Source organism: Saimiri boliviensis, chromosome 7, assembly GCF_048565385.1.
Source record: "Saimiri boliviensis isolate mSaiBol1 chromosome 7, mSaiBol1.pri, whole genome shotgun sequence".
In the NCBI taxonomy this organism is placed as follows: Eukaryota; Metazoa; Chordata; class Mammalia; order Primates; family Cebidae; genus Saimiri; species Saimiri boliviensis.
In genome coordinates, this window is record NC_133455.1 from 19201676 (window position 1) to 19228083 (window position 26408).

The 26408-nt window shown below is 50.3% G+C and overlaps 1 protein-coding gene across 2 annotated transcripts in view; it reads left to right on the plus strand.

Annotated features, from left to right (window-relative positions):
- The window catches only part of RBM19 (RNA binding motif protein 19), a 143456-nt gene that overhangs the window by 38231 nt on the left and 78817 nt on the right, over positions 1-26408 (plus strand). For both annotated transcript variants that reach the window (XM_039472190.2, XM_039472191.2), the window contains exons 18-21: positions 2446-2506; positions 6623-6702; positions 8553-8608; positions 11621-11737. In XM_039472190.2, the coding sequence (XP_039328124.2) occupies positions 2446-2506; positions 6623-6702; positions 8553-8608; positions 11621-11737 (314 nt within the window). The remainder of the gene's footprint in view (positions 1-2445; positions 2507-6622; positions 6703-8552; positions 8609-11620; positions 11738-26408) is intronic.

Consider the following 26408-nt stretch of genomic DNA (forward strand, 5'->3'; position numbering starts at 1 on the left):
AGTAGTAGCAAGGGCGGCCAGGGCGCCTGAGAGGAGCTACCACATACGCTTTGGAAGCATGTCGGGGTCTCTAGGGAGACTGTGGGATATAAAGGCGATATAGTCAGTGTTTGGATTATATATTTAGAAAACTCCCCAAAATTGTTGCGCTGATATAAACTACCCAAAAGTAAATGTCAGCACAGTCTTCTCGGCCCCCCCGGGAGTAATGGAGAAGCCACATCAGTGACTGAGGGCCTGGGCCTGACCTGGGATTCTGGGATGGGGTGAGATTTTTGCATTTATGGGAAGAGGGCAAGGCATGAAAGGACCGGGAGCTCCAAATAGAAAGTTGGTAAAAGCCAAATGGGGGCTGCGCTGAGTCAGGGCCAGGGGCTTCTAGAAGGAATTGGACCAGCCCTCAGGAAACGGGGCCTCCAGTTCCAAAGGAGTGGGCTCTGCAGGCTCCCCTACTGTGCTGCGCCTCCCTCAGGAGACCCTTTATTTTTAGAGGCTGGGCTTGGCACAGAGTAAACACTCAATTGGTTTTTAGTTTTTTTGTTTTGTTTTAATGAATAACAGCAGGCTGATAGCCATCACAACTTGTTCTGGGAAGGAAGCTGGCTATAAGAATTGACCTGATTGATTTCTAAAAATTCCTCTGAACCCTAAAATTCTATCATGGGCTCAAGAGAGGAGTCAGTGTCCACTGAGCCTCAGGGGTGGGAACATTGGGGGCCGATGATGTGGAGGCCAACATTGTGGTCAGAACCCCTCTGATACCATCTGGCCCAGCCTCTGTGATGTGACTATCCCCTTGCCTGTTAGAAGAACAGCCCTGCAGCAGAGATACCCTGGCTAAAGCAGCAGCGTTTAGGAGCCAAGATTCACCTTATTGAGTGATTGGAAACTCACAGGTAGACTTGTCTTTGGCTACTTCCCGGTTCCATTTTTGTTTTGCTTTGCTTTTAAACAGCAGCATGTTAGTAGCATCCAAAAGGTAGATAGATTTGAACATGTCAGATAGATTGGAACATTAGTTTTTTCTTTCTGGTGCCGGTCTGGTATGGGAATGTCACTGTTCAGAATCATTGTTTCCTGGGAGAGGCACTCAAACATCAGCCCAAGAGCAGCCTCCGAATTCAAGAATTCTGGAGCTGCAAGTCACAGCCAAGATGACCTAGTTCAGTCTCTTTATGTAACATGGTTGGAGACTGAGCTTCAGAGAGGCCGGTTCACTGTCCTTAGGTCACACAGCCCACTTGAGGCCCTGGGGGAAGAGCCCCTAGCTCCCAGGGCTCCTGTCTCAGCACCCTGAGTGGAGAGCCATGGTTAGCCATCCTCCTGCCTGGCCTTGGATCCCAGCTTTACTCCTTACTAATGTGACCCTGTGTGAGTCCTTCAGCCTTTCTATGCCTCATTTTCTTCATCTGTAACATGGGGATGTTAATAGAGCCATCTCATGGCAATTTTGATGATTTGATTAAGATAAAGGAGATATTCCAGGTAAAAGCATCTGACACTTTAAACACAAGAGGCAGTAAGCAGCTGCTGCTCATGATATTTGTTTCTCAAGATCCTCCGCTGCCCCTGGGCTTTCCCGGTGCTCACGTGGTGAACGTTTATTGGGTGCCTGCCTTTCCCTGGGTCCTGTGTGTGTGTGTGTGTGTGTGTGGTGCTGAACACATAGCCAGGAACCAGGTAAACATCGATTTTTTTTTTTTTCCCTGACTGGGTTTCAAATTCTAGCAAAGGAGACAGAAAAAGTAAAGAGAAAACCAGAATACATTATGACTTAAAAGTTTTGTAAAAATCATTTTGGCATCTGGTGCAGGGGGCAGTGAGAAAGGCTCAGACTGGGGTCGGTAGAGGCCATGCTTCGGAACTTACACCCGCTTCCCGATCGCATGATCTGCAGTCAGTCCCTCACTGTTCTGTGTCCTACTTCCTTCTTCTAAAACTGGAACAAGAAACAAGCCCAGCTGCTCTTATGGTGAATCCTAAGGGACTGTCCAGGTTACTTAAAGCAGGGCATCACTCGTCACCTCAAAGTCTTTTGGGGACCCCACGTTGTCCATATGGCAAATTTGGGGGTGTAGTGTTTGACAGGGGCCCTTTCCTGCCTCATGGTTTAGAGCCTGGGTTCTGGGGCCCGAATCCCTGGGTCCTAACCAGCTCTAGCACTTGCCAGCTCTGCCACCCTTCTGCCATCTCTAACCACTCTGAGCTTTACTTTTTTGATCTGAAAGGTGGGGAGCAATGATTCCTACTCCAGGGTCGCTAAATGAATTAGTGCCCGTGAAGGGCTCAGGACAGGGCCTGGCCACAGTGAGCACCGGCCAGGTGTCTCTTCTACTTTCCTTCTTGCCTCGCCTGGGTACGTGGCCTCTGTCCTTCAAGATCTGCCTGCACGGGCCGCAGTACCAGCCTGGAGATGCCGACGATTCTTGTTACTTTCTTTTCCAGGTGTTTTCCAAAGTGGGGACAGTGAAGAGCTGCTCCATCTCCAAGAAGAAGAACAAAGCAGGTATTCCGCACGAAATCCCAGCCGGAAGGAGTGGATTCCCAAAGACGCTCCAGCTTCAGACAAGGGGTTGGGGGAGTTCTCCCTGGCGTATTTTGAAGGTTCTCTGTTTTCTGAAGCATGGTCACTGTCAGGCCCTTTGAAAGTAGCCCCTCTTTCTGTTCCCCCGAGTCTCCTGCTTTCCAGTCGAAGCAGCCTCTCCGGTCAGGTCCTTCTGAACCTAGAGCCTCCACCACCTCAAACCATCAGGGGTGGTTCCAGAGCGGTGCTGTTTGTGGGCAGATAGCAAGGACCTTGGTTGGTATCAGGAGCCTCTGCCTCCTCCCAGCACTTCTATGTTCTGGAAGTTTCCTAGGAAATAGCAAGAAACAACCAGTCTTGTGATTTCCCTCTTCCCTTCTGAGGGAGCTAACCCAGTTCTAGAACTTCTGGAACGTTCTACCGAGTCATTAACCTTACAGATTTTCCCGAGTGGTTAACCATGCGTCACCCAGGCCAGTGGGTATGTGGGCAGGCAAGGAGCACCCTCATCTCTCCTTTTGGCCCTGGCTGCTGTCCTGAGCCTCCTGGCCTCTGCTGGGCTGTTCTCCAGCCCTGGCTTCCTGCAGGGGATACATCCTTGCTTTCTCATAGCCATGCCAGCCCTATCCTGAGTCCCTTCGGTTTGGCAGGATTTGTAGGAATACCGCATGTGTCAGCCCAAAACTGTGTCCTGAGCACCTGCTGCATGCAAAGAACTGGGTGGCCAGGATGTCTGCTATTGACTTACTCCTCAAACAGTTCCCAGGCCCAACCAGGCAGTGGGCGCGGTGTTATATGAATCTGAGGGAGACGCAGCCCTGCCTGCAGCACGTACACAGTCTAGCTGGAAAGACAAATATGCTGGTGGTTACAGCACAGTGCAGCAAGGGACTGAGGGGCTGGGACAGGAGTCCAGCCCAGAGGACAGCAGCCTGAGGCAGGGAGGGTTGGGGGCAGAGCAGCCAGGCGGCAGGAACAAGGCGTGCAGAGGCCACTCACGCTGCAGTGGTTGAGCCTGGGGAGTTTGTTGAGGAAGACGCAGGAGATACGCCTGGAAAGGTAGACGAGATCCAGACCATGAAGTGGCTTTTATGCCACACACAGAAGAGTTTTGACTTTTCTCCAGAAGTGCTGGGAGCCATGGAGGGTTCTAAGCAGACATATGGCACAGAAGTCAGAGCATCGTTGTATTCGTTTGCCGGACCACCATAAGAAAGTTCCACAGACTGGGTGGCTTCACTGGCAGAAATGTGTTGTTTCACAGAGTCTAGAAGTCTGAGCTCAAGGTGCCAGTGGAGTTGGTTCCTTCTGGGGGCTCTGAGGGAAGATCTGTTCCAGGCCTGTCTCCTGGGCTTATAGATGGCCGCCTCCATGTTCACAGGGCATCCTCCTAGTATATGCCCATCCTTTGATCAAATCCACTCACACCTTTTTTAAAAGGACAGCAGTCATCCAGTCATACTGGATTTAGGGCCCACCCCTAATGACTGCATTTTATTTATTTTTATTTTTCAAGACAGAGTCTTAATCTATCGCCCAGGCTGGAGTACAGTGGTATGATCTCGGCTCACTGCAACCTCTATCTCCCAAGTTCAAATGATTCTCGTGCCTCAGCCCCCCCCAGTAGCTGTGATTATAGGCATCCGCTAATTTTTGTATTTGTGGTAGAGTTGGAGTTTGACCATGTTGGCCAGGTTGGTTTCGAACTCCTGACCTCAAGTGATCTGCCTGCATTGGCCTCCCAAAGTGCTGAGATTGCAGGTGTGAGCTACTGCACCTGACCTATGACCTCATTTTAACTTGGTTACCTCTGTAAAGAGCCTGTCTCAGATGAGGTCACATCTGAGATCCTGGGGGTCAGGATTTCTACATGTGAGTCTAGGAAGAGACAGTTCACCCTTTAATACCCCTGTTCTCTGGGGACTTCAGATATAGTTTGGAATGCAAGAAAAGGCAGCTAAGTACCAAATTAATAATGAGAAGGACAAGTTGTGGGGATTTCAGGGGGGAAAAAGTTGTTGCTGAAGTCCAGGATGGGGGTCAGACTAGACAGAGATACTCCCAGGCCAGCAGGTGAAGGTGGCTGTCTCTGCCTGTCACTGTGCCCAGTCAGATGCTCCGTGGGACTGGCCTTCTACTCCTGGGGAGCACTGTTCAGCATCTTTTAGAAGTGGTTATTTGATCTTTCCATGTCATAAGCAGCTCTTAAAGCATACACTCTCATTTTCAAGGGCGTGTATTTGAGAGCTTGGGGAAAATCTAGACAAAGTATATCAGTCAGCGTTGCAGCAGGAAACAGTACTCTGAGCTGGGGTTGGAGCAGAGATGTCTGTAAGGAAGGAGCCGAGGTGTGGCTGGACGGAGGGAGCCCACAGGGATCTCCAGGGAGTGGGTTCTACAGGAAGAATGCCTTTCCCCCTGCTGAGCCTAGAGGGACATTAGAGGAAAGCGTGTGACCAGAGCTTAGCTGAGAGTTGGAGCCACAGATAACCTGCAGGAGTAGTGGCCATGGATTGGACATGGCCACTGCAAAGCCACCCAAAGCAAGGAGGCGGGTGGGGACATGTGGAAGGATCCAGTATTCCAGCCTCTCTCTCCTCCAGCCTGATACCTGCCCCAACCAGTCCCAGATCATAGCCTCCTGCTGGGTCATCCCAACAGGAAGCCAGGAATCTGGGGAGCCCAGGTAGAGCCATCTACAGGGGTCAGCTTCCCACAGAGGACGGTGGCAGAGATGGTCTGCATAGTGTCAGTAACTCAGAGGTGAACTTGACCTTCTCACGACTGCCTTTTACACAGTCACTGGGCTTTTAAAATCCCGTAGGTACACAGACACGCCAGCCCACCACCTACAGCCTCGAGCTGTCAAAAGAGAGCTTTCGAGCAGTATCTGCTTGAAGAACAAACATTTAAAGTCACCATGGGGTGCCACTGGCTGTCAGTTCTGTCTAAGCCATGCATGGGCAATTAGTGGAATTCCTTAGTGCACTTGGCTCCCATTTTATATCACCTGCTGTCAATCGAAAGGCAGGCGCATGGGTCTCACAAACAGCACAGTACAGGTAAAGATAGGAGCTGCAAAGTGAGGCAGAGGGAGACAGCCTCAAGGCTCACCTGGACCCATCAGAGTGAAGTCACTCTTCTTTGAATTCACCTGTGAAAAAAACAATAAAGAATAAACCTAACAAATTTGTATGAGATGCTGCGGTGGGGGTGAAAGCTAGAGGAGATCAAATCTTATGTTAAGAGGGCAAGACGTTACTAGGGATCGTATGTTTTTAGTGCCCAATAAAAACACTCCTCTCTCCCAGTTATGCATAGTCAGGAAGCTGAAGTTTCTGATGAAATTGTTGCAGTGTTTTTACTATCTGAACTCTTGCTACTTGCAACCTAGAAATAAGGAATTTCAATAAATTCCCTGCACACAGGGAACGCTGTGTGCAGAGGGGCTGTAAGGGGGGAATGAACTTAGTACGTTTGAAAAGCAAAGAGGCCACTGTGGCAGGGGTGGCAGTTCAGGGTGCAGGATGTGGAGAGAGGTGTGCAGGGCAGGCTCCTCTAGGCTCTTTCAATAAATAATTTCATTATTCAATAAATTGAATAATGTGGTCACCCACATGATCCAGATTTTAGGCCTGAAACCCAGGAACTGAATGTAACTGGCTGGTGAGAAATGTTGGTGAAGAGCAAGCCTTTGGTGCATTTGACTCTGCACGTCGTCATTTCAGGCCGCCTGTGTGGCGGCAGAGGACTGCCCGGGTAGAGGCTTTGCCACTTGCCTTCACGGTGGTCATGTCTCTTAGTTCAGTCTTCCTCCCAAAGCAGAATTCTATTATGAAGTTAATTATTATGCCAGTCGTCTGTTAATTAATAGTCAAATGGGCCTCAGGTGCAGCCATATAACCTCATTGGCTGATTCGTCAAGATGACTAGTAAGAAACAGCAAGCCAGGAGCTGAAATTTCGGGGGAATGAAGAGGGGTATGAAAAGAAAAGAGGAAATACGGCGCAGGTCTGGGGCCATCACAGCCCTTGCACCTGGCCTTGTGCTTCCACTTCCCCGACCCACTGGTGTGATTTCCACCTCTCTCTCTCTTAGGAGCGCTGCTTTCCATGGGCTTTGGATTTGTGGAATACAGGAAGCCGGAGCAAGCCCAGAAAGCTCTCAAGCAGCTCCAGGTAAAGTGAGGATTCTCAGCTGAGGGCCACGGAAGCGCTTGGCAGGTAGTGAGAGGTCCCGTCAGCCCTCTGAAATTGAGTGGGAATGTGTGTGAAGTCTACACCTGACAGGGCTCGTTGCTTTTGCCAGGTGTCTAAGGGACTGTAGCCCAATAAAAAAATGAAGAACCTTTCCCAACACTCCATGGTCACTATAGTTCATCCACTCCATCCGTGGCACTGTTGTCAAGGGCCTGGCGTGTGCCAGGCATGGTGCTAGACCTGGGAGAGGTTGCTCACGTGGGCCCCTCTTTCTGCTGGGGTAGACAGGCCACGGGCCTCTGAATAAACATACAGGACCAGGTCATGAAGACAAAGGTGCGAGCTGGGGTGGAGGTAGGGTATGTAGGTTGTGTGGTCACCTCTAAGGAGGTGACAGTGGAGCCCGCGCCTGCTTGGCCAGAAGTCAGCTGCACCACGATCTAGGAGGGAAGTAGTTGGGGAGGAGGGAACGCTGTGTGCAGAGGGGCTGTAAGGGGGAAATGAACTTAGTACGTTTGAAAAGCAAAGAGGCCACTGTGGCAGGGGTGGCAGTTCAGGGTGCAGGATGTGGAGAGAGGTGTGCAGGGCAGGCTCCTCTAGGCTCTTTCACTGCTCAGCCTAAAGGCAGTGGGAGACCGTTAGAGGGCTGTGGGCCCACTGGCTTCTGCGCCAGCCTCTCCAGCTGCTGGCACAGAGAGGGGACGATGAACGGGGCAGGTAGGAGAACCTTGAGTTATCCAGGCTTGGCCAGGGTGGGAGAAGGTGGGGAGAACAAGGCTGAACCAAAAGCTGTTTGGGACAGAGACTCAACATCCTGTTCAGACAGAGAAGGGAGACATGCCTTCCTGCTGGATCCTGAGTACAGGAACAGATCGGGACCCTCTAGCGGGAGGGGAGCTGGGGCCGTGGAGAGCAAAGCAGCCTGGGATTTGCACCATCATAAAGGGCAAATTTTGGACCACCTGTAAGTTCTAATCCCAGAGCTCCGTGACCCCGCATGGGCTGCTTTATGGGATGTACTTTCTTAGAGCTGCATGATGGTGCCTGGGATGGCCTTCAGCTAACGTGAAGGAGATTCCGTAGGTGTTTGCAGCTCAAGAAGGTGTCCTCTCCTCTGCTCCCTTAATAATGCCCCACATCCTTGGCCCTTCCTGATCAGGGGCTGTATACTCATTTAACGTAAAATCAGCTCTGCAAATTCAGTGGTCCATATTTCTCTTTCATGTGATGTAAGATGCTGTGAAATTTCACTTTGCACATGTACCGTATTCCGTTCTGGACATTGTTGTATGAGTGCATATGTGAATATTACCTCCAAGAATTGTTCCTACAAAGCTATGCGTGCTATATTTTATGGGAGATTTAAGAGATTTTCCGGGGTAATTTTGCTAATACACCAGTTTCGCCTTGAGGGACCGGTGTTAGAGCCTAGCTTTAGATACAACTCTGCTGTGATTTAGAATACTTTTCAGGAACATACAAACTCAACCAAACTCTCTCTGCACGCCAGACCTAAGGGCCTTACTTTGCCTGAACATGCTGATAAACAATGGGAAATTCCGTGTCCTTTGAGTGGCATCAAGGTCAAGGCCTACCCGTGGCTTAAGGGAGCATTCAAGGGCTGAGTGTCTGACCACCAGCTGCTGCCTGGGCTCGGTGTGAGCCATTTCGGGGGAAAAGCCATCCTCTGTCCTCGAGGCCAGCTAGCCTCGCTCTCTAGGGCACAGTCAGTCTCCCATCTGCGAGCCAAGGCTCTGCTCTGGTGAAGGGCAAGGATTCGGGTGAGTCTTTCTCAGGACAGAGACGAGCCATGTTGTCTTCTCTCATAGGGACACATCGTGGACGACCACAAGCTGGAAGTGAGGATCTCGGAACGAGCCACTAAGTGAGTCTTCAGTGTCCTCAGTTTCCTTCCCTACAAGCTGCTGCTTTCTGTTCTCGGTGCCGGCCACCCTGGAGGCTATCTCACAACCCTTCCCTGTCCTTCCCACCTACCCCTTTACCGTTTAGGACTCTGCCTAATTAAGATGCCTGATTAAGTTGGCATTTGCCAACTCCAACCCCAGTTTTCCCAATGAACTATGATCATGTTAGTCCTTTGGGTGAATGTTTAATGCACTTTTTTTTTTTTTTTTTTTTTTTTTTTGAGATGGAGTCTTGCTCTGTTGCCCAGGCTAGAGTGCAGTGGCGTGATCTCAGCTCAGTGCAACCTCCACCTCCCAGGTTCAAGCAGTTCTCCTTCCTCAGCCTTCCAAGTAGCTGGGACTACAGGCACATGCCACCACACCAGCTACTTCTTGTATTTTTAGTAGAGACACAGTTTCACTGTGTTAGCCAGGATGGTCTCGATCTCCTGACCTCGTCATCTGCTCGCCTCAGCCTCCCAAAGTGCTGGGATTACAGGCATGAGCCACCACATCCGGCCGTCCTTTTTTTTTTTTTTTTTTTTTTTTTTTTTAAATAAGAAAAGGAACAAGTGCAGGAGAAACGGGCAAAGAGCTAGAGGTTGCTGGTGCTGTGGACAAACCAGAAGCAGCTGTGAAACCTAGACGTTCCACTTTACAGGACGTGCTTTCTTATTGCTGAATGACAGTGCCTAATCCGGCCTCCAGCTAATGTGAAAGAGATTCAGTAGGTGTTAGAGATGAAGGCAGACCGATTTGCCCAATGACCGGTATGCTGAAGTAGGGGGATTGTTTGGAGATTTAGTTTTGCTTCTCCATTTCCACCTGCTCGTACATCTAAATGACCTATTACACCCACGGTGCTTGCAAGTGTCCGGCACATAACTGGTGCCCAGCGGAAGCTGTTATTGTCATTATCATCTACTTGCCTCGGGTGATAAAATGACTGCTTCTAACAGTCCTAGAGCTGGTTTCGGATATTTATTCCGCTGTTTTCAACAAGTTGGTCATTTGTTGTGGTCACCCAGCAAATTAGCTGCCAGCAAATTGACCTTTCCTTTTCCTTCTCTCCTTTGTTAATGCTTCTTGTGAATCCAGCTTGGGCCAGCTCTGGTGTTTTTTTACCCATTGTGGTCTGTGCTATGTTAAGTATCATTGGTACAGGGGGCCTCAGGAGTCTGGTGGGGGTTCCTGAGCTGCCAGTATAACAGGAGGCCACACCTTTGAGCCTCACACCTGTAGATTCTAGTCCAGGAGCTCTGTGACCTTGAGTGGGTGACTTTGCCTCTGAAGTGAAACATGCTAACTAGAGGTTGTGTGTTAAGCGCCCAGCACCTTCAGTGCCCATGAGCACTGAGCCAGTGATCTCTTTCCAGTACCCTGTCTCCAGAGATCCAGCCTGAATTTAGCCTTGCAGGGTCCAAACATTGTTTTACACAAGAAGGAATTACAGCAAGCCCTCTGCATACCGCGTGCTCCTCCTAGGCCCTGGGGATGGCTTTTCCTTGGGAGCTGACGCCCTAGGGCAGTGCTGTTCCATAGAAGCTTCTGCATCCGTGGAAATGTTCTGCATCTCTTCTGTCCAAGACGGTAGCCAGTTGCCACATGTGGCTATTTAGCCCTTGAGACGTAGCAAGCACAACTGTTTTAGCTCTCTGTTGCTGCATCACGAAGTATCCCAGAACTTAACAGCTAAAAACAAAACATCCTCTCACAGTTTCAGGGGTCAGGAATTCAGAAGCAGCTTAGCTGGGAATTCTGGCTCAGGATCTCACATGAGGTTACAGTCAGGATATTGGCCAGGGCTGCAGTCATCTGAAGGCTCAGCTGGGGCAGGTGGATCTGTCGTTAAGATGACACACTCACATAGCTGCTGGCAGTAGGCCTCAGTTCCTCACCTCAGGAATCTCTTTCTGGGACCGCTGGAGTGTCCTCATGGCATGGCAGCTGGTCTCTCCAGAGTGAGTGATCAGAGAATGGGGAAGGACAGGGCCACAATGTCTTCTACGACCTAGTCTTAGAATTCACACACCATCCCTCTGCTGTATCCTGCCAGTCACCCAGACTTGCCCCAATGCAGCGTGGGAGGGGATTACAGGGCACATGAACACCAACAGCCAGGGGTCACTGGGCACCATCTTGAAGGCTGATACCCCAGCAACCGAGGAAGTGAATTTGTAATTTTGCTGCTTCTATTTTTTTGAGTTTGAGTCCCACCCTGTCACCCCAGCAGGCTGGCGTGCAATGGTGTGAGCTTGGCTCACTGCAACCTCCACCTCCTGGGTTCAAGTGCTTCTCATGCCTCAGCCTCCCGACTAGCTGGGGTTACAGGTACCTGTCACCATGCCTGGCTAATTTTTGTATTTTTAGTAGAAACAGGGTTTCACTATGTTGGCCAGGCTGATCTTGAACTCCTGACCTCAGGTGATCCACCTGCCTAGGCCTCCCAAAGTGCTGGAATTACAGGTTTGAGCCACCGCACCCAGCCTCATTTTGCTTCATTTAATTTAGATTTAACTTGCCACATGTGGCTGATGGCTACCGTATGAGCACAGCCCCAGAACAAGGTTCATCTCCATGGTTAGGCCCCCACATGCTCTTCCTTGGGTTTTTGACAAAGTGTCACAAACAAGACCTTTGGAAACCAACCAGGGTCTTTGCATCTGGAGAGGAAGGCACAAGAGAGATTGGGTTTGGTGAGAAACCAGCCCCACCCTTAGTGGGCTCCTTAAGTCCCTGGTGGCCCCAGAGTCTCTCAAATGAAGGGCAGCAGCCACCTAAGCGTGGATGTGTCCCCTGATGTCTGCAGCTGTTTTGGGTTCTATCACCAGTGGGAGACGACCTTCCTGTCCTTTCATGTTGACCCCGCCAACCCCACGCACAGTCCTCGAATCCGTCACTTGAATATTCTGATGGAGGCGCAGTGGAGCCAGTGTGGGGCAGGAGCTGCTGAAGCCCCGAATAACTGGAACCCTTTCCCCTCCTCCCTCCAGGCCAGCCATGACATCAGCTCGGAAGAAACAAGTTCCCAGAAAGCAGACCACCTCCAAGATCCTGGTGCGGAACATCCCCTTCCAGGCTCACAGCCGGGAGATCCGAGAGCTCTTCAGGTGAGAGGCACTCGTTCAGGCCAGGGGACTGGCGTGTGGGCAGGGAGCCTGCCCGAGTCTCAGAGAAGTGGCCTTTGGGTCCTGCATGGTTCGGCTGCAGCCCCGCGCAGTGATCTTTCAAAGGTCATCTTTTGGCTGCCTTTGATTTATCTCCCTTTACCTCAGATGTGGCTCCCCAGAGCTTTGTGCAGGAAAAAAGTCAAAACAGCCAAGCTTCCTCCTCTCTGGGGCAGACAGAGAAAGGGCAGGCGGACTTCCTTGTCCCCATCCACAAGGTGCAAGAGGGGCAGGGGCCCCAGTGGCTAAAACCCAGTCCTACCCAGGATCTGCTTGAAATTCCCTCCATCCAGGCCACCTTTTTGGTTTAAGTTGCTGGTTTTCCACCTTAGCCACACATTCCAGCCACCTGGTGACTGCTAAAGCACACCTTTGTTCAGGCCACACCCCCAGAGAGTTGGATTCCATTTTTGAACAGTGGGGTCCAGACATCGGTGTTTTGCTAAAAGCTCCCCAGGGAATCCTAACATTCATCAAGCCAGGGTTGGGGACCACTCGCCTAAATGGCTCTACAGAAATGAAGATGAATTACCTGTACACATAAAGCAGCCCCCCAGCACCTGCTTGCGCAGGGGTGGAAAACACAGCTGCCTCGATTCGGCAGGTAAGGGCAGCAGGCTAGGTGGGCACTGAGCAGTGGGAGGCCCTCTCTCTGCTCATCCAGCGGGGATGCCACACAGGACTCGGGCTTCATATGACCAATTCGTATGTTTTGAAAGAGAAACTAGCCATGTGGATTCTTAATTCTTAAGGGGAATTTATCAGCAACTAACTCACTTTTTAAAAACAACAGTCTGGCCTGCCCCCGGGCCCCTAGTTGGTGAACCCTGCACTGGCATGTTACAGTATTTGGCTTTTCAGATTAGGCAGGCATCACCCAGCGCCAAGCTCCCAATGGAAGAAGCTTCCTTATATCAGGGCATGAAAAGGAAATGCTTGAAGCCGTGGCCGGGGTAGTGGAGAGACCATCTAGCCCTCAATGTAACGGCAGTTGACGTCGGCGTCACCCAAACACGTTGTTGAGGCTTGGGTGGGATCCAGGACACCTTAGGTGACCTGCAGCACCGTGGCCTGCGTGTGGGTGAATATTTAGGATTCTACATACTAGGTCTTGTGCCTTCGTTCTATGCCTCCATGGGGCTCCAAGAGCGAAGCCTCTGTTAGAGTTGCCTGTTAGCATCTTGCAAGGTAAACTGTGGATACAAAATACGTCTTGTGTTTTGGAGACGAGACAAGAATGATCTTTGTATGACATCTACCCTCTTTGCTCTCACTCTGTAGTATAAAGAGTAAGAAACCATTTGGGGAACTTCAGAAATCCCCGTCGTCTTTTCCCCTCTGTTTGCTGTAAATCACACACTGGTATGCAGTTCATGAACAGACGTGGTGTGTGGTGAGCTGGGAACTGAGGCAGACAACCTTCCTGCCTGTATCTGGGAAGCAGGATCTTGGCTCTGATCCCCGGGTACCCTACGCAGCAGGAACCGCCCGGAGAGATTGGCTCATGACTTGGGGGGAGGTTTCCCATTTTCCTCAAACCTCGGTTGATCCGTGAAGGAATACATCAGGTCGTCGCTCCAGGAAGGTACATATCCGTAGCCTCTCGGTGTGTCTGCTTGTTTTAACATGCTCTGCTTTTTAAAAGGAGTCCAATTTAAGAACTGCCAGATTAAAACGGGCCTGCTAAGGAGAGCGCATGTTGATGGGGAAATAATATCCCGCCGAAATGACAGTTTCACTTGGTTCTGCAGTCTATTTAGGATGACAGTTATCCGGGGAAACAAAAGACCACAAGGGAAGAGAGAGCGCTTTGTTTGATCTCACGTATTATATTTATTTTTAGAAGACAGGGAATTAGTGTCCACTGAACATAATTACATGCGGTGACTCTTCTCCCTGCCATTGTTCTGAGGAGAGTTTTCCTAAACCCCTAGAAACGGAAGCCCTGCGTGGAGGGCCCTACCTGCTTTTGTTGTGCACGCCGGCCGGGGATGTGAGGCAGTTCCTTGTCGCAGACAGCAGGCGTCGCTGTGAGCCTTCTCAGGGACTTCTCAGAGCTTGTCCAGGGAAGCCCCAGACAGGATTTCAGACAAAGCCACCGGCTGGTAAAGGTCATTAGTCAGGGGAAGGTTTCAGGGTTTCGGGGAACTAGTCTGGTCCGTTTGGCCAGGCAGGTTCTGTGAGTTTGTCCTACCAGGTGTAATAAAAATCACAGTTCCCTTTTATGACACGCTTGCTGTGTGCTGAGCTCTGAGGCTGAACGCCTTCCCATGCAGAGCCGCCTCTGTTAACCTGCGAGGGATGGATGCTGCCATCCCTTTTGCACCCAGACAGAAACTGGAGATGGAAACTGGGGAGAGGAAGTGTCCTGCCTGGGACCACACCACTGAACTGGGATTTGGATCTAAGTCAGTCTAACCCAGAGCCCCAGCTCGGAGCCACTCCTCTCTGCCGCCTGTTCTTTTGGGTCTAGAAGGAGCTATCTTCTTCCAGATCATTCCAGCGGGACCATGTCCCACAGCGAGCATGTCATTTGTACCATGCAATGTGCTGGGCACTGGACATGTAGCCGTTTCAGGAGAGAACCAGGTCTCTCTCTGTGGAGGACCAGTGAGGAAACTGACAGTGACGGTCAGTGGGACACATGTGCAGGTGAGAGTGCAGGGCTCCACTGAGCGTTCTCCGGGCAAGGCCTAAAGCCACCCGCCTGCTGGAGGGGAGGGGTGGCCTCCTAGCCTGAGGCAGCAGCACTGGGGCCCTTCCCGGAGGCCACCAGCCTTCCCCCCGGACCTCTGTGCACCTCACTCCAACCCTTGACTAACCAGGCCTGGGTTAAAGCAGACGGGTGTCAGGAGGCACTGCATTTCCGTGTTTCTGTGGGATCGCTGTCTGGGGCGATTCGAGGATTACGCTTTCGAAAACAGGCACGGCGGTGGATTTGCGGACAGCGATTCTCATCCTCTCTGTGACTCTCCTTTAGGACCTCAGTTTCCCCTGGCATAAACTAGCGCTAGTAACACTAGTGATAACATATGCCACCCTCTGTGATGATGCCATGGTAATATGTGAGTGCTGGTTTCTTTCTCATGTTCCTGGCCCCTTGGGCTGCAGTGCCCCTTGTTTCTAGGGGCCCATTCATCACCATGGCCCAGTAGAGAAGTTTCATGTCTGTGTCTCAGTGAAGAAACCAGCTCTGGAGCCCAAATTCCACCCACTGGGTCATCAGATGCCTCAGGCCGCCACCCCACTCAGCAGCTTCAAGGACTGTAAAGATGAAATGAGATTGGGGAGAGAAGGCACGTAATACAGCCCTGGCAGGGTGGCAGGTAATTCACTGTGGTGGTCGGCAGCACCGAACCAGTGGGCCAGGATTTGAACCCAGGGTTTGAATCTGACCTTGTAGACAGAACCCAGGTCTTCAACAGCAGTGCTGAAGCCTTGAAGGTCTTGGGCAGCATTTTCCTGGTTTTTTTCTTTGCCTTTCCTCCTCAGCCTTCCTGTAAAGAAAGGCCGTAATCCTATAATCTTCTCTGTCCCATTCGTCTGGGCTCTGGGGCAGAGTCAGGAAGGACCCTGAGGGACAGGCTGAGCCAGTCCCCATCTACCCGCCAAAAGGAAATGTGGAAGACACAAATGAGTGCCCCAGACTGTGCCAGTATGCGTATGCATGTGAACTTCTCACCCCAGCACTCAAGCAAGGACAGAGAAGGCTGGCGCTCAGCTCACCAGGCAGGTGCCCAGAGTCTTAGGTCAATATGGATCTGAAGGAAGGAAGGAGGTGGAGACTGGGCTTCCCCGCCTGCCCCCGTCTGGGTTTGCTCTGGGTAGGTGTGTTGCACACGTGTGTTTTGCCATGTTTATTTTCGTCTTTCCCCACCTCCACCGGGGAGGGCCCAGGGCAGAGAGGCAGTTTCGGGCCTGGATCGGGCCACCTGTCTACATGCAAATGAAGCTTGTACTTGGGGCTCCCCTGCTGATACACAGCACACGTGTGCAGAGCTCAGGCGTTTGGTGGAGAGGGTCTTGTTTCCGCCCCCATTTCAAAAGCTGGAAGTGGTGTTAAAAACAGAGTTGGCTAATACAGGCGCTCAGGAGGCATGGGACACAGGGCGAACTGTGTCCACTCAGTCTTTGTATCAGTTTGTCCACACAGCAACCCGACATGGTAGGCCTGTTGTTCAGCCTGCCTTCTAGATGAGAGACTGAGGTACAGACAGTCAGGGTGCTATTCCCAGGAGGACCCTCGGCTTGCCCATTTCTGTCATAGTCCATGGGGCAGCCTGGTCTGAGCCACTGGGTTCTGGCAGGCGGTGCCCACTGTCTTCCAGGAAGGAGGTTCTGCTGGGCCGGCCTCACCCTCAGTTAAAGGCACTGCTGTCACCATCTTGAAATTCTTAGTCATATTTGAACAAGGGGTCCAGGATTTTTATTTTGCACCACGCCCTGCAAATTATATAGCCAGTTTTGCCTGCAAACCAGTGGAAGGATCAGGAAGTTTAGAGCCAGGGTGTGGTGTGGCCATGGGCCAGGTTAGTTTCCTCGTCTACAGGATGGGAATGAAGAGTGCGTCTGCCTCCCCTGCCTCCCTGCCCAGGTGGTGAAAGGCCCAGGGAGAGGATGGGTGGACAGGCTGACCAGAGGAGGGAGGTGTCGACGGGAGCATGCCTGTCACTGTCATGATCGTCAGTAAGGCCCTCTGGATTATGGCTAAGGAACGTGTTTCAGACCTGCCTCTCTGAGGATGGCGTGGGAACGTCCAGGCCGCCCTACTGTCCGGGCCAGGTCAAGTCATGGCGAAGAGTCAGTTCTGGCGGTAAATCTGTGGGCTCAGTGCACTTCTCCCTTCCTGTGCTATGTCACTTTAGCTCTCAGGGCCTCAGTTCTCCTCATCTGTAAAATGGGGATGAAAAGAACCTGCCTTACAGCTGGGTGATCAAAGATGAGTCAGATATGTGAGACACCTAACATAGTGCCAGGCTCATGAAAAGCTCCCGACCGGCATAGCTGTTATTACTGGGTTTCCTTCCGGGGACCTGCCACATCAGGAACACCGTTTGGTGTTAGGCTTATGAACACGGAGTCAAGAGGGTCTGGAGGTGAGAAGGAAGGCTTGGGTGGCTGACACTTAGCCTGTCCCCACACGGTACTGCAGTCTCCCAGCTCACTTTCCACCTGTAAGTTTCTGCTGTCTTCTCCATGGGAAGCTGGCATCCACAGGTTCACAGTCAAGACCAGATTTCTTCCTTCCTTCACCGCCCCTCCCTTCCTTTTTACCGACAGGGGTTTCACGTTGCCTTCCAGCCGTTGGAGTCAGGTGGACATCTGGGAGAGCGTAACCTTGGTTGGGGTTTCAGCTTTTCCTTGAGAGTGGCCGTCACCAAGGTAGCATGTGCTAAAGTCTGTTTCTGCACTTTGGGAGGCCAAAGCAGGAGGATCCTTTGAGGCTCAGAATTCAAGGCCAGGCTGGACAACCTAGCAAGACCCCATATCTACCAAAAATACCAAAATGAGCTGAGCTGTGTGGCGCTCTTGTAGTCCCAGCTACTCGGAGGCTGAGGCAGGAAAATTGAGGCCGGTAGTCTTGAGTCTGCAGTGAGGTATAATCATGCCACTGCACTCCAGCCTGTGCAACAGTGAGACCCTGCCTCTCAAAAAATAAAACAAAATGAGGCCTTCAGCACACTCCTCCACTGACTGACTCCCGATCCCTGACCGGGAGCACCCCAGCTGCCGCAGCTCCCCTTGGAGCTGCCCCATGTGGTTGCACAGTGTACTGACCCCCAACCACCGAATATAAGCTGGGACACTCTGACAGGCTCACTGCCGTGTCTGCAGATGCCTGCTACATAGGTGGCGCTATGATGATGTTTGTGGAGTGCATACCCACTGTGTGAGGCCCTTCTCAATACAATCCTAGTAGAAATGCGAGGTAAAGCACAGAGAGGTTCAGTAATCTGCCCGAGGTCACACAGCTCTGCAGCAGCACACCAGCTCTCCCTCCAGAGCTTCACTCATCCCCCTGGAACTGCCCCCAGGGGTCAGGGATGTCTGGTGATAGCAGCCCTCGGGTTGCCGATGGAGAGCTACTTTTCTCCTTTTATGTCCGCATCTTTTCTTTTTTTATTATTTTTGCTATTTTCTTCCTCGAGGTGTGAACCACCTGTTAGGGTGTGAATGGGTGAGAGTTCACAACAGATGTCTGGAGATCTTAATTACACAGCTTGCGTCTCCTCCCCACCCCCATCCCTGCACCTGTTTTGTGGGCAGTGTCTGTCCGTCTCTGGCCTCCTGGCCTTCTCATTCTCGTTTCGTCTTGCAGTGGCCGTGACAGTGGAGGGAGGGCCAAGGACAGCTCGCTGGCCCACGTTCCCTGCACACCTCCTTGTCTCCCCCGTGCAGGCATGGGGTCACTGCCCAATTGACTCCAGGTTGTCAGAAGGACTTTTCCAAAAGCTCTGAGCCCTTTCATCTGCCAGGACAGAGACTCGGAGCAGGATGGGGAAGGACTTTCCATTCTCCAGGCTTTCCCAGGAGCAGCTCTGCAGAACTCAGGCTTGGGCAGCTCCTGAGAGCCAGCCAGGCCGGATGGGTTGAGTGGGGTGTGTGGGGCAGGAGAACACCCTAAAGCCAAGTTCTCAAAGGGATGGGTGAGGAAGGTGGGGCCGTCCCCAGGTGTCTCTCCTCTGCACAAGTCATCTCCTCCCGAATCCACCTCCACAGAGAGGCCCTAGGTCACGGGGCATCATAGCCATCGGCCAGCTCCAGCTACGCTCACTCATTATTGCCCGGTGCTGTGGGGCTGCCGCAGCAGTGAAGAGCTTGCAGCCTCGTCCGTATGACCTCATCCTATCTTGATTACATCTGCAAAGGTCCTATTTGCAAATATCGACTCCCTGGCCCTTGCTGGGAAAAGTTTGCCAGCCCCGGGGCTCAGTAAAACACAAGGCCTAAGTGGGGATGTGGCAGGTCTTCACAGAGCACTGGGACCCTGAAATCAGAGATCGGGGTTTGTGGTTCTCTAGTTTCAGTTACACAAATAAGGTGTTATTTTTTCTCCCCTTTATAAATCATACAGGGCTTACAGATCAAGCTAAGTCCTAGTGACCCCCTCGGAGGACTGGCTGGGGGGACCCGGTCACCTCCCCACTCTGCCCTGTTTTCTTACCAGGGTATTCTCGCTTTTCCTGCTTTGCTGAGGGTTGAAAGGACAGAACAGATGCGTGCTTTCATTCATTCAGTGTACACCAGGCGCTTCTGTCTCCTCTGCACTGAGGGAGACGCAGATTTATTCCCCTGCTGTTTCTCTGGCGTTGATGGAACCTCTCTCTGTACCAGGTGCGTTGCTGGGCACTGGGAAGGTGGCTGGGAAGATGGCAAAGTTCCTGCCCTCATGACTCTTATGTTCTAGTGGTGGTTGGGGGTGGGGAGAGTAAACAAATGAACAAATAAATCATGTGACATGGTGGCGCGAGTGCTCTGAAGACGGCTAAAGCAAGAGCTAGGAGGGATGGGAATGAGACCATCCGGGTGTCTGTGGCTGCCATGACAACATGCCACAGACAGGGGCCTTAAAACAGCAGACGGGTATTCTCACAGTTCCAGAAGCCACAAGTCCCAATTCAAGGTGTGGGCGTGGCCACGCTGCCTCCAAAGGCTGCAGGGGGGATCCTTCCTCACCTCCTCCTGCTCCTGGGGGCTGCTGCCAGTCCTGCTATTGCTTGGCATGGGGCTGTGTCAGTCCCATCTCTGCCTCTGTCATCTCTGGTGTTCTTCTTTCTGTGCCTTCTGCTGATAAGGACACCAGGACCCACGCTAGTCCATATGACCCCATCTGACCTTAATCACATCTCCAAAGGTCCTATTTCCAAAGAAGGTCACATTACAGGCTTCAAGTGGACGTCATTTGGGAGGCACTCTTCACCCCGGGGAACCTTAGATTGGGCAGTCGGTTAAGGCTTCTCCAAGCAGGGGACATTTGCATGGAGACCTGGAGGTGTGAAGGAGTGAACCTGTGCAGATCGGAGACAGTAAATGCTGACCCCTGACGAGACAGGACCGGCCGTGCCCGTGTGATTGCGGCTGGCATGCATGCAGAAAAGTGCACAGGTCCTAAGTGGACAGCGTGGCAAGTGGTCACGGATTCAGCACCACTGTGTAACCGGCACCTGGCTCAAGAGGCAGGACGTTTCCTACTAGCCCCCACCAAGAGCAGCCACTCTCTTAACTTGTAAAAACATGTATTAGTGTTGCCTGTTTCTGTACTTTCTGTTAATCGAACTGGAACATATATTCTCTGGCTTCTTTGCTCATCGTTCTGTTTCTGAGATTCGCGTGTGTTACCACGTTGCAGTTGTAATCCGTTCATGCCTGTGACCATGTAGAATCCCACTGTGTGACTATGTTGCAGTATACTTACTCATCTTACCAGTGAGCATTTGGGTAGTTGGCAGAGTTCGGGCTATTTCAAATACCGCTCCTCTGAGCATTTTTTTGGCGACCACATGCATGTGTCTCTGTTGGGTGTCTGTGTAGGTATGGAATTGCAGGGGCACAGGGTGTGCATATTTTAGCTTTAGTAGACATTTATTTCCAGGCAAGTTTCCAAACTGATAACAGTTTGTGCTTCCTTCCACGGTCAGTTTATGGTGTTCTGGTGACCCTCATCCTTGTCCACCCTTGGTGTTGTCTTTCCCTTAGCCATGCTGGTAGGTGGATAGTGGCTGCAGTGGTATTACTGCGTTACCTCATTGTTCTAATTTGTGCTTCCCTGATAGTTCAGGAAATCAAATGTTTTCTCGTATGTTTATGAGCCATTTGGATATCTATCATCTCTTGTTGGATGTCTGTTGCCCATTTTGTAAAACTGGGTTGTCTGATTTTTAAATTTATTTTTCTTTTCAATTTTCTAATGAATTTGTATTTAACTTTCTGTATGCTGGACTGTGTGATTGCAGCGTCTCTCATTCTGTGGATTGCCTTCATCCTTTCAGTGGTGTCCTTTGATGAACAGAGGCTCTTCATTTAGATACTGTCACTGCTGTTTTTCTCCTTCCTGGTTACACCTTTTTATGTCTGTTAGAAGATCCTTGCCTCCTCTGAGCTCATGAAGGTGGCCACCTATATTTTTCTCTAAAAGGAAAGGCTTCTCTTTGACCCTTCACATCAAGGTATGCAATCCATCTGGCATTGATTTTTGTATATGGCGTGAGGTAGAGACCAGCATTTTTTTTCCATGTGGATATTCAATTGGCCCAATATCATTTATTGCAAAGACCATTCTCTCCCCTCCCTCGGCAGCATTGATTTTGTCATAAATCAGGTGACTGTGTGTGAGGGTCTGCTTCTGACTCTAATCTGCTCCCAGGTCTATTTGTCTGCCCCCATGCCAATACCACCCTGTGTTAATTACCAAGGCTTTGTAATAGACTTGATATCCAGTGGCTTTGTTCTTTCTCATGATTGCCTGGCTGGGGTTGGCTGCTAGTGCTCCTTGACTTACATTTGTAAAAGATATTGTAAGGAGAAAAGTCTATCAGGGGGATGAGCAGATGGGAGGAGACCCGAGAGGGGGTTTTTGCCTCACTTGGGCCAGAGCTGACTATGGCTTGGACTAGGTGTTGGCAGTGGAAGTGGCCAGGTCAGTTTGGGAATATGTTTGCTGGTGGCTTTGTTGAGGGCTGTGGCAGAGAGAGGGATCACAGATGACGCCTATATTTAGGTCCTAAGCAGTTAGCTGGGTGATTGGCCACCTTTGGGGATGGGAAAGTCTGAGAGAGGTGCCATCTTGGCTGAACGTGTGTCCCTCGCAGCCCCACTCCACATACACACCCTCTCCTCACCCATCATGCAGCACGAATAACCACTGGCCACAGTCGTATTGCCAAGGCTGTGTGCCCCAGCTTATCTGGCTGTGTGTCTGTGTGTTTGGGGGCTTCTTTGAGCATTCCTGTCGGGATCCATGCATGTCAGCCACAGCGCCAGCATTTGCAGTATTGATGGTCCTCGCTGCTGCATTCTCTGCCTGCGTGAGTGAGGCACCGTTCACGTTACCTCCCGATGTCTGCACAGCACCTTACCCAAGGGCCCTGCCAGGGCCTGAAGTGCTTTTGTGCTCAGGATTTCATTCGTTCCTCCCCCAAGAAGCCTGGGGACCTAAAGCGCACCCGTTAGATGGCTTCCCAGCTATAAAACCCCGCACAAGTGGCAGCGTCGGATCTGCACTCGCAGATGCTCTTCCTTTGCTGGCTTTCCTATTATGAATTCAAGGGAAAGAGGTTTTTTTAACTCTTTCATGTGCCCACTCAGCCCGTATCTGTTGAGCCCTTATAACATACCGATCTCTTAACAAGCATCACCCCTGAGGTTTTGCCATCCACAATGCTTATCCAGGGCAGTCCACAAATACCACATGCTCACTGGCAGTACAGCACTCTGCCAGTTTCAAGGAGCCCCCTCCTACCCTCAGGATAACCACAGTCCAAGGAAATGATGGCCCACCTGGAAGATAAGAGCACAGGTACCGGGTAGTGACTACAAAATGCCAAGGAATCAGTTCCATTAAGGGAAAGGCCCAAAGACAGAATATAGGTGTCCTTGCCTGATACCTTCTTATTTCAAGAAAAAGGTCTTGAGTTCTTAGTGGACTCCAGGGTTCACATTAACCAGCTGTGGGATGTAGCTCAACAGAATCCCATGGTCCAGATCCCACAGGTCTCAACTCCTCTATGGCATGACCACATCTTAAATCCGTCTTTTAGTGGGTAAAGTAAGTAAGTATATCCTCTTGTTTTAGCAGGGAGACAGGAACGACCCAAATTATATCAAGATAGAAAATCTAGGGTTGGCCAGCCTGCAGGAGGAATGCCCAAGAGGAGTAGTCAGGGCTCTGACTTGCAGCAGATGTCACTGAAAATCAGATTTCTGCTGAGGGCAAAATTAAACGAATGTGTATGAAACTGTCAGGATGGCTAAAACAAAAAATAATGGTGACACGAAATGCTGAGAATGATGCAGAGAAACTGGACTGTGTGGACAATTTCTTATAAAGTAGAATGTGATTTCACTCTTGGGCATCAATACCAGAGGAATGAAAACTCATGTTCACACAAAAACAGATTCACGTGTCCACCAACTGATGAGTTGATAACAAAATGGTGTGTATTCATACAATGGAGTGTTATTTGGCCATAAATAGGAATGAACTACTGATAACATGGATCAACCTTGAAAACATGATGCTGAGTAAAAGAAGCCAGATGCAAAAGGCCGTATATCCTATGATTCCATTTATGTGAAAGGTCCGGAATACAGTCTGTATCTGTGGGTTCCACATCCACATATTCCACCCACAGATGCCACCACCCACAGATCGAAAATATGCAGATGGGACTTGAGCATCCCTGGATTTTGGTACCCATGAGGGTCCTGGAACGGATCCCTTGTGGATTCCAAGGGACGACTGTAGGCACCTCCACAGAGACTGAAGGTCGATTCACAGTTGCTTAGGGAAGGGGAAGGTGGGTCAGAGGCACTGGATAAAGGGTACAGGACTGCTATTTGAGGTAATGAAAATGTTCTAGAATTGACTGTGGCAAGGGTTCCACAGCTCTGTACAGATAGCAAAAACCATTGAGTTGTGCACCTCAAACAGATGAATTGTATGAGATGTGAATTATATCTCAATAAAGCCGCTACCCCCTCCAAAAAAAGAAATCTGTACATGTTCATAATACCTTTAATCATAAACAGCCAAAACATGGAAACAGCCCTTGTCTTTCAATAGGAAAATGGCTGAACAAACCGGCATGTTCAAGGCGTGGGGTGCTACTCAGGAGTAAAAAGGGACAAACTGATTCACAGAACAGTGCAGCCAAATCTCCAGAGATTTTCACTGAATAGAAAAAGCTAATCCCGAAAAGATGACATACTGTGTGATTCCACTTATATAATGTCTTTTTTTACTTTTTTTTTTTTTTTTTTTTTTTTTTTTTGAGACAGGGTCTCATTCTATTGCCCAGGCTAGAGTGCAGTAGTATAATCATTGCTCACTGCAGCCTCAAAATCCTGGGCTCAAGGGATCCTCCTGCCCCAGCCTCCTGAGGTAGCTGAGATTACAGGCTGCCACGCCCGTCTAATTTTTCAGTTTTTTTTTTGTAGAGATAGGGATGTTACCCAGGCTGGTCTTGAATTCCTGAGCTCAAGCAGTCCTCTGTCTGCCTCCCAAAGAGCTGGGATTACAGGTGTGAGCCATGATGTCCAGCTATATAATGTTCTTGAAATGACAGAATTCGAGAGATGAGTGGGAGGCAGGAGGGAGGCAGATGGCTGTGTCTATCAGAAGATAGCTCACGGGGTCCTTTTGATAGAACCATTCTGTGTTTTCACAGAGGCGAACACTTGTAACTACTCATCAGATTATATGGAACTCAGTACATACATGCAGATGACCGCATGTAAAACTAGTGAAATCTGAAGAAGGTGAATTATTTCCTTAATGTTGATTTTTCTGTTGACAGCATTGTACTTAGTTTTGCCAGATGTCACCAATGGGAGAAACTGGGTAAAGGATCAGAATAAGATCTCTCTGGTTGTCTTACAACTGCATACAGATGTATAATGATCTCAAAATTAAAAGGTTTTTTAAAAATGAATATCCCAAACCATAAAGCATTAGAAAAAGGCCACTTCCTGCAGTAATGAGTTGCCCATCATCCGGGGTAAGCAAGTGATGTCAACGGCAACTGTCTGTTAAGGATACTTAAGAAGGAATTCCTGGGGCCAGGCATGGTAGCTGAGGCCTGTAATCTCAGCACTTTGGGAGGCTGAGGTGGGCAGATCATCTGAGGTCAGGAGTTCAAGACCAGCCTATTCAACATGGTGAAACACCGTCTCTACCAAAAATACAAAAAAAATTAGCTGGGTGTGGTAGCCAGCGCCTGTAGTCCCAGCTACTTAGGAGGCTGAGGCAGAAGCACTCGAAGCCAGGAGGTAGAGGTTGCAATGAGCCGAGATCACACCACTGCACTCCATCCTGGGCGACAGAGTAAGACTCCATCATAAATAAATAAAGAATTGCTGATGGAGTGAGAGGCCAGGCTTACTCTCTGTGTGAAAGTTCCTCTTGTATGGGGTCAAAGAAGGTACAATTCTCTAGGCTTTGGGGTCAGCTGTGGGTGGTGGTTCCTTCATCAGAAGGAACCTAACATTCAGTTGTCACAGAGTCACCAGACAGGGGAAAGGTGGGGGAAGAGAAATTATCCCAGCTTTTATACTCCATAGAGACAACGTATACACTTTATTACTTAGGCTAACTGTACCTAAGGAAGTCAAAAGGCTGACCTAGTAGCTACATTTTATTTGGGTCTGTATTTAGTAGGTTCATACATGAACCTTGTACTATAACAAACGTAGAAAATATTGAGCTTCGGTTTGCAGTGTGAGGAAACAGTTTGGGGATCTTTCCAGACCTTTTCAGAAAGCAGAGAAACCGGTGCAGAACTTCCTTAGGCTCCTGTCTATCTGTGTCTCTCCAGATTGTCCATATTTCAGGACGGGCACAAAGGCCTGCTCCTAAGAACATGCCTTTCCCCATTTAAGAGCTCTGGGAATGCAGCCGCAAGGAGTTTGGGAGGGATATGTACTGAGTGATGCCTTCTTCATTGGAGAAGCTGGCTTTGCCCACCCTTCTCCTTTTTAATCGTACTACAGATACGTCCACCAGGGGATGAACAGAGGCTGTAAGTTACTGCTGCTCAGGCCAGGAGAAGTGCCAGTTGCTCAGAGGATACACTCGGGTTAGCTGAGTTCTTGTCTTCATGCTGTCCTTCCTCTTTCATCAGGGGCTGGCTGTCAGCTTGGAAAGGAGCCCATGTGATTTTCCAAGTGGAAAAAAAAAAAACACCAGCCAGGGAGTCAGGAGACCTGAAATCTGGCCTGGGCCCTGCTGCATGACCTCCTGTGATAACATGACCTCTTGGGGCCTCATTTGTTGAATGATTCCATGAAGGGTATAGTCCTGCCATTTCGAAGCCAACACAACCCATTGGTCATGGCTGCCTGGAACCCTGTGCAGGAGGATTGAAACTGTTTGGGCTCCACGGAAAATGGCATCGAAATTGATTAGTGATGTCTGCCACAGACGTGGGGGCAGCGTCTTTGATAAGTCAACAGCTGCACATACTTGCCTAAGAATATGCCATTTATCTGCCATGAGACCGTTTCCATCTGCCAGACTAACTGGTCGAGCAGTCCCAAGCCAGGGCCACGTGGAAGCCTCCTTAGTTTGCCTCCTTTTAAAAAAAATAAATAAATAATTAACCCCGAGCACTGAGAAGGGTTTTTTTCCTGTTGTTTTCATCCTTCCTTTGAGATTTCGCAGACTCGGTCTTCTGCTGCAGCTGGCAATTTCCCTCGCTGCACGCCTAGACTGGTTCCAGAGTGGGCGACAAAAGCTCAGACAGTGAAACGGGGCGCCCCAGGGAGAGCGTGCATGTGTCCGGGGCAAGGGTGGCATTGTGCGCCCCCATTCCTTCCCTCCTGTCCCCAGCAGCCGCAGCACCTCACTCTAACCTTGCTTTCACACCTCCCCTGTCTGCATTCAGAGCCTTTTCAGCTG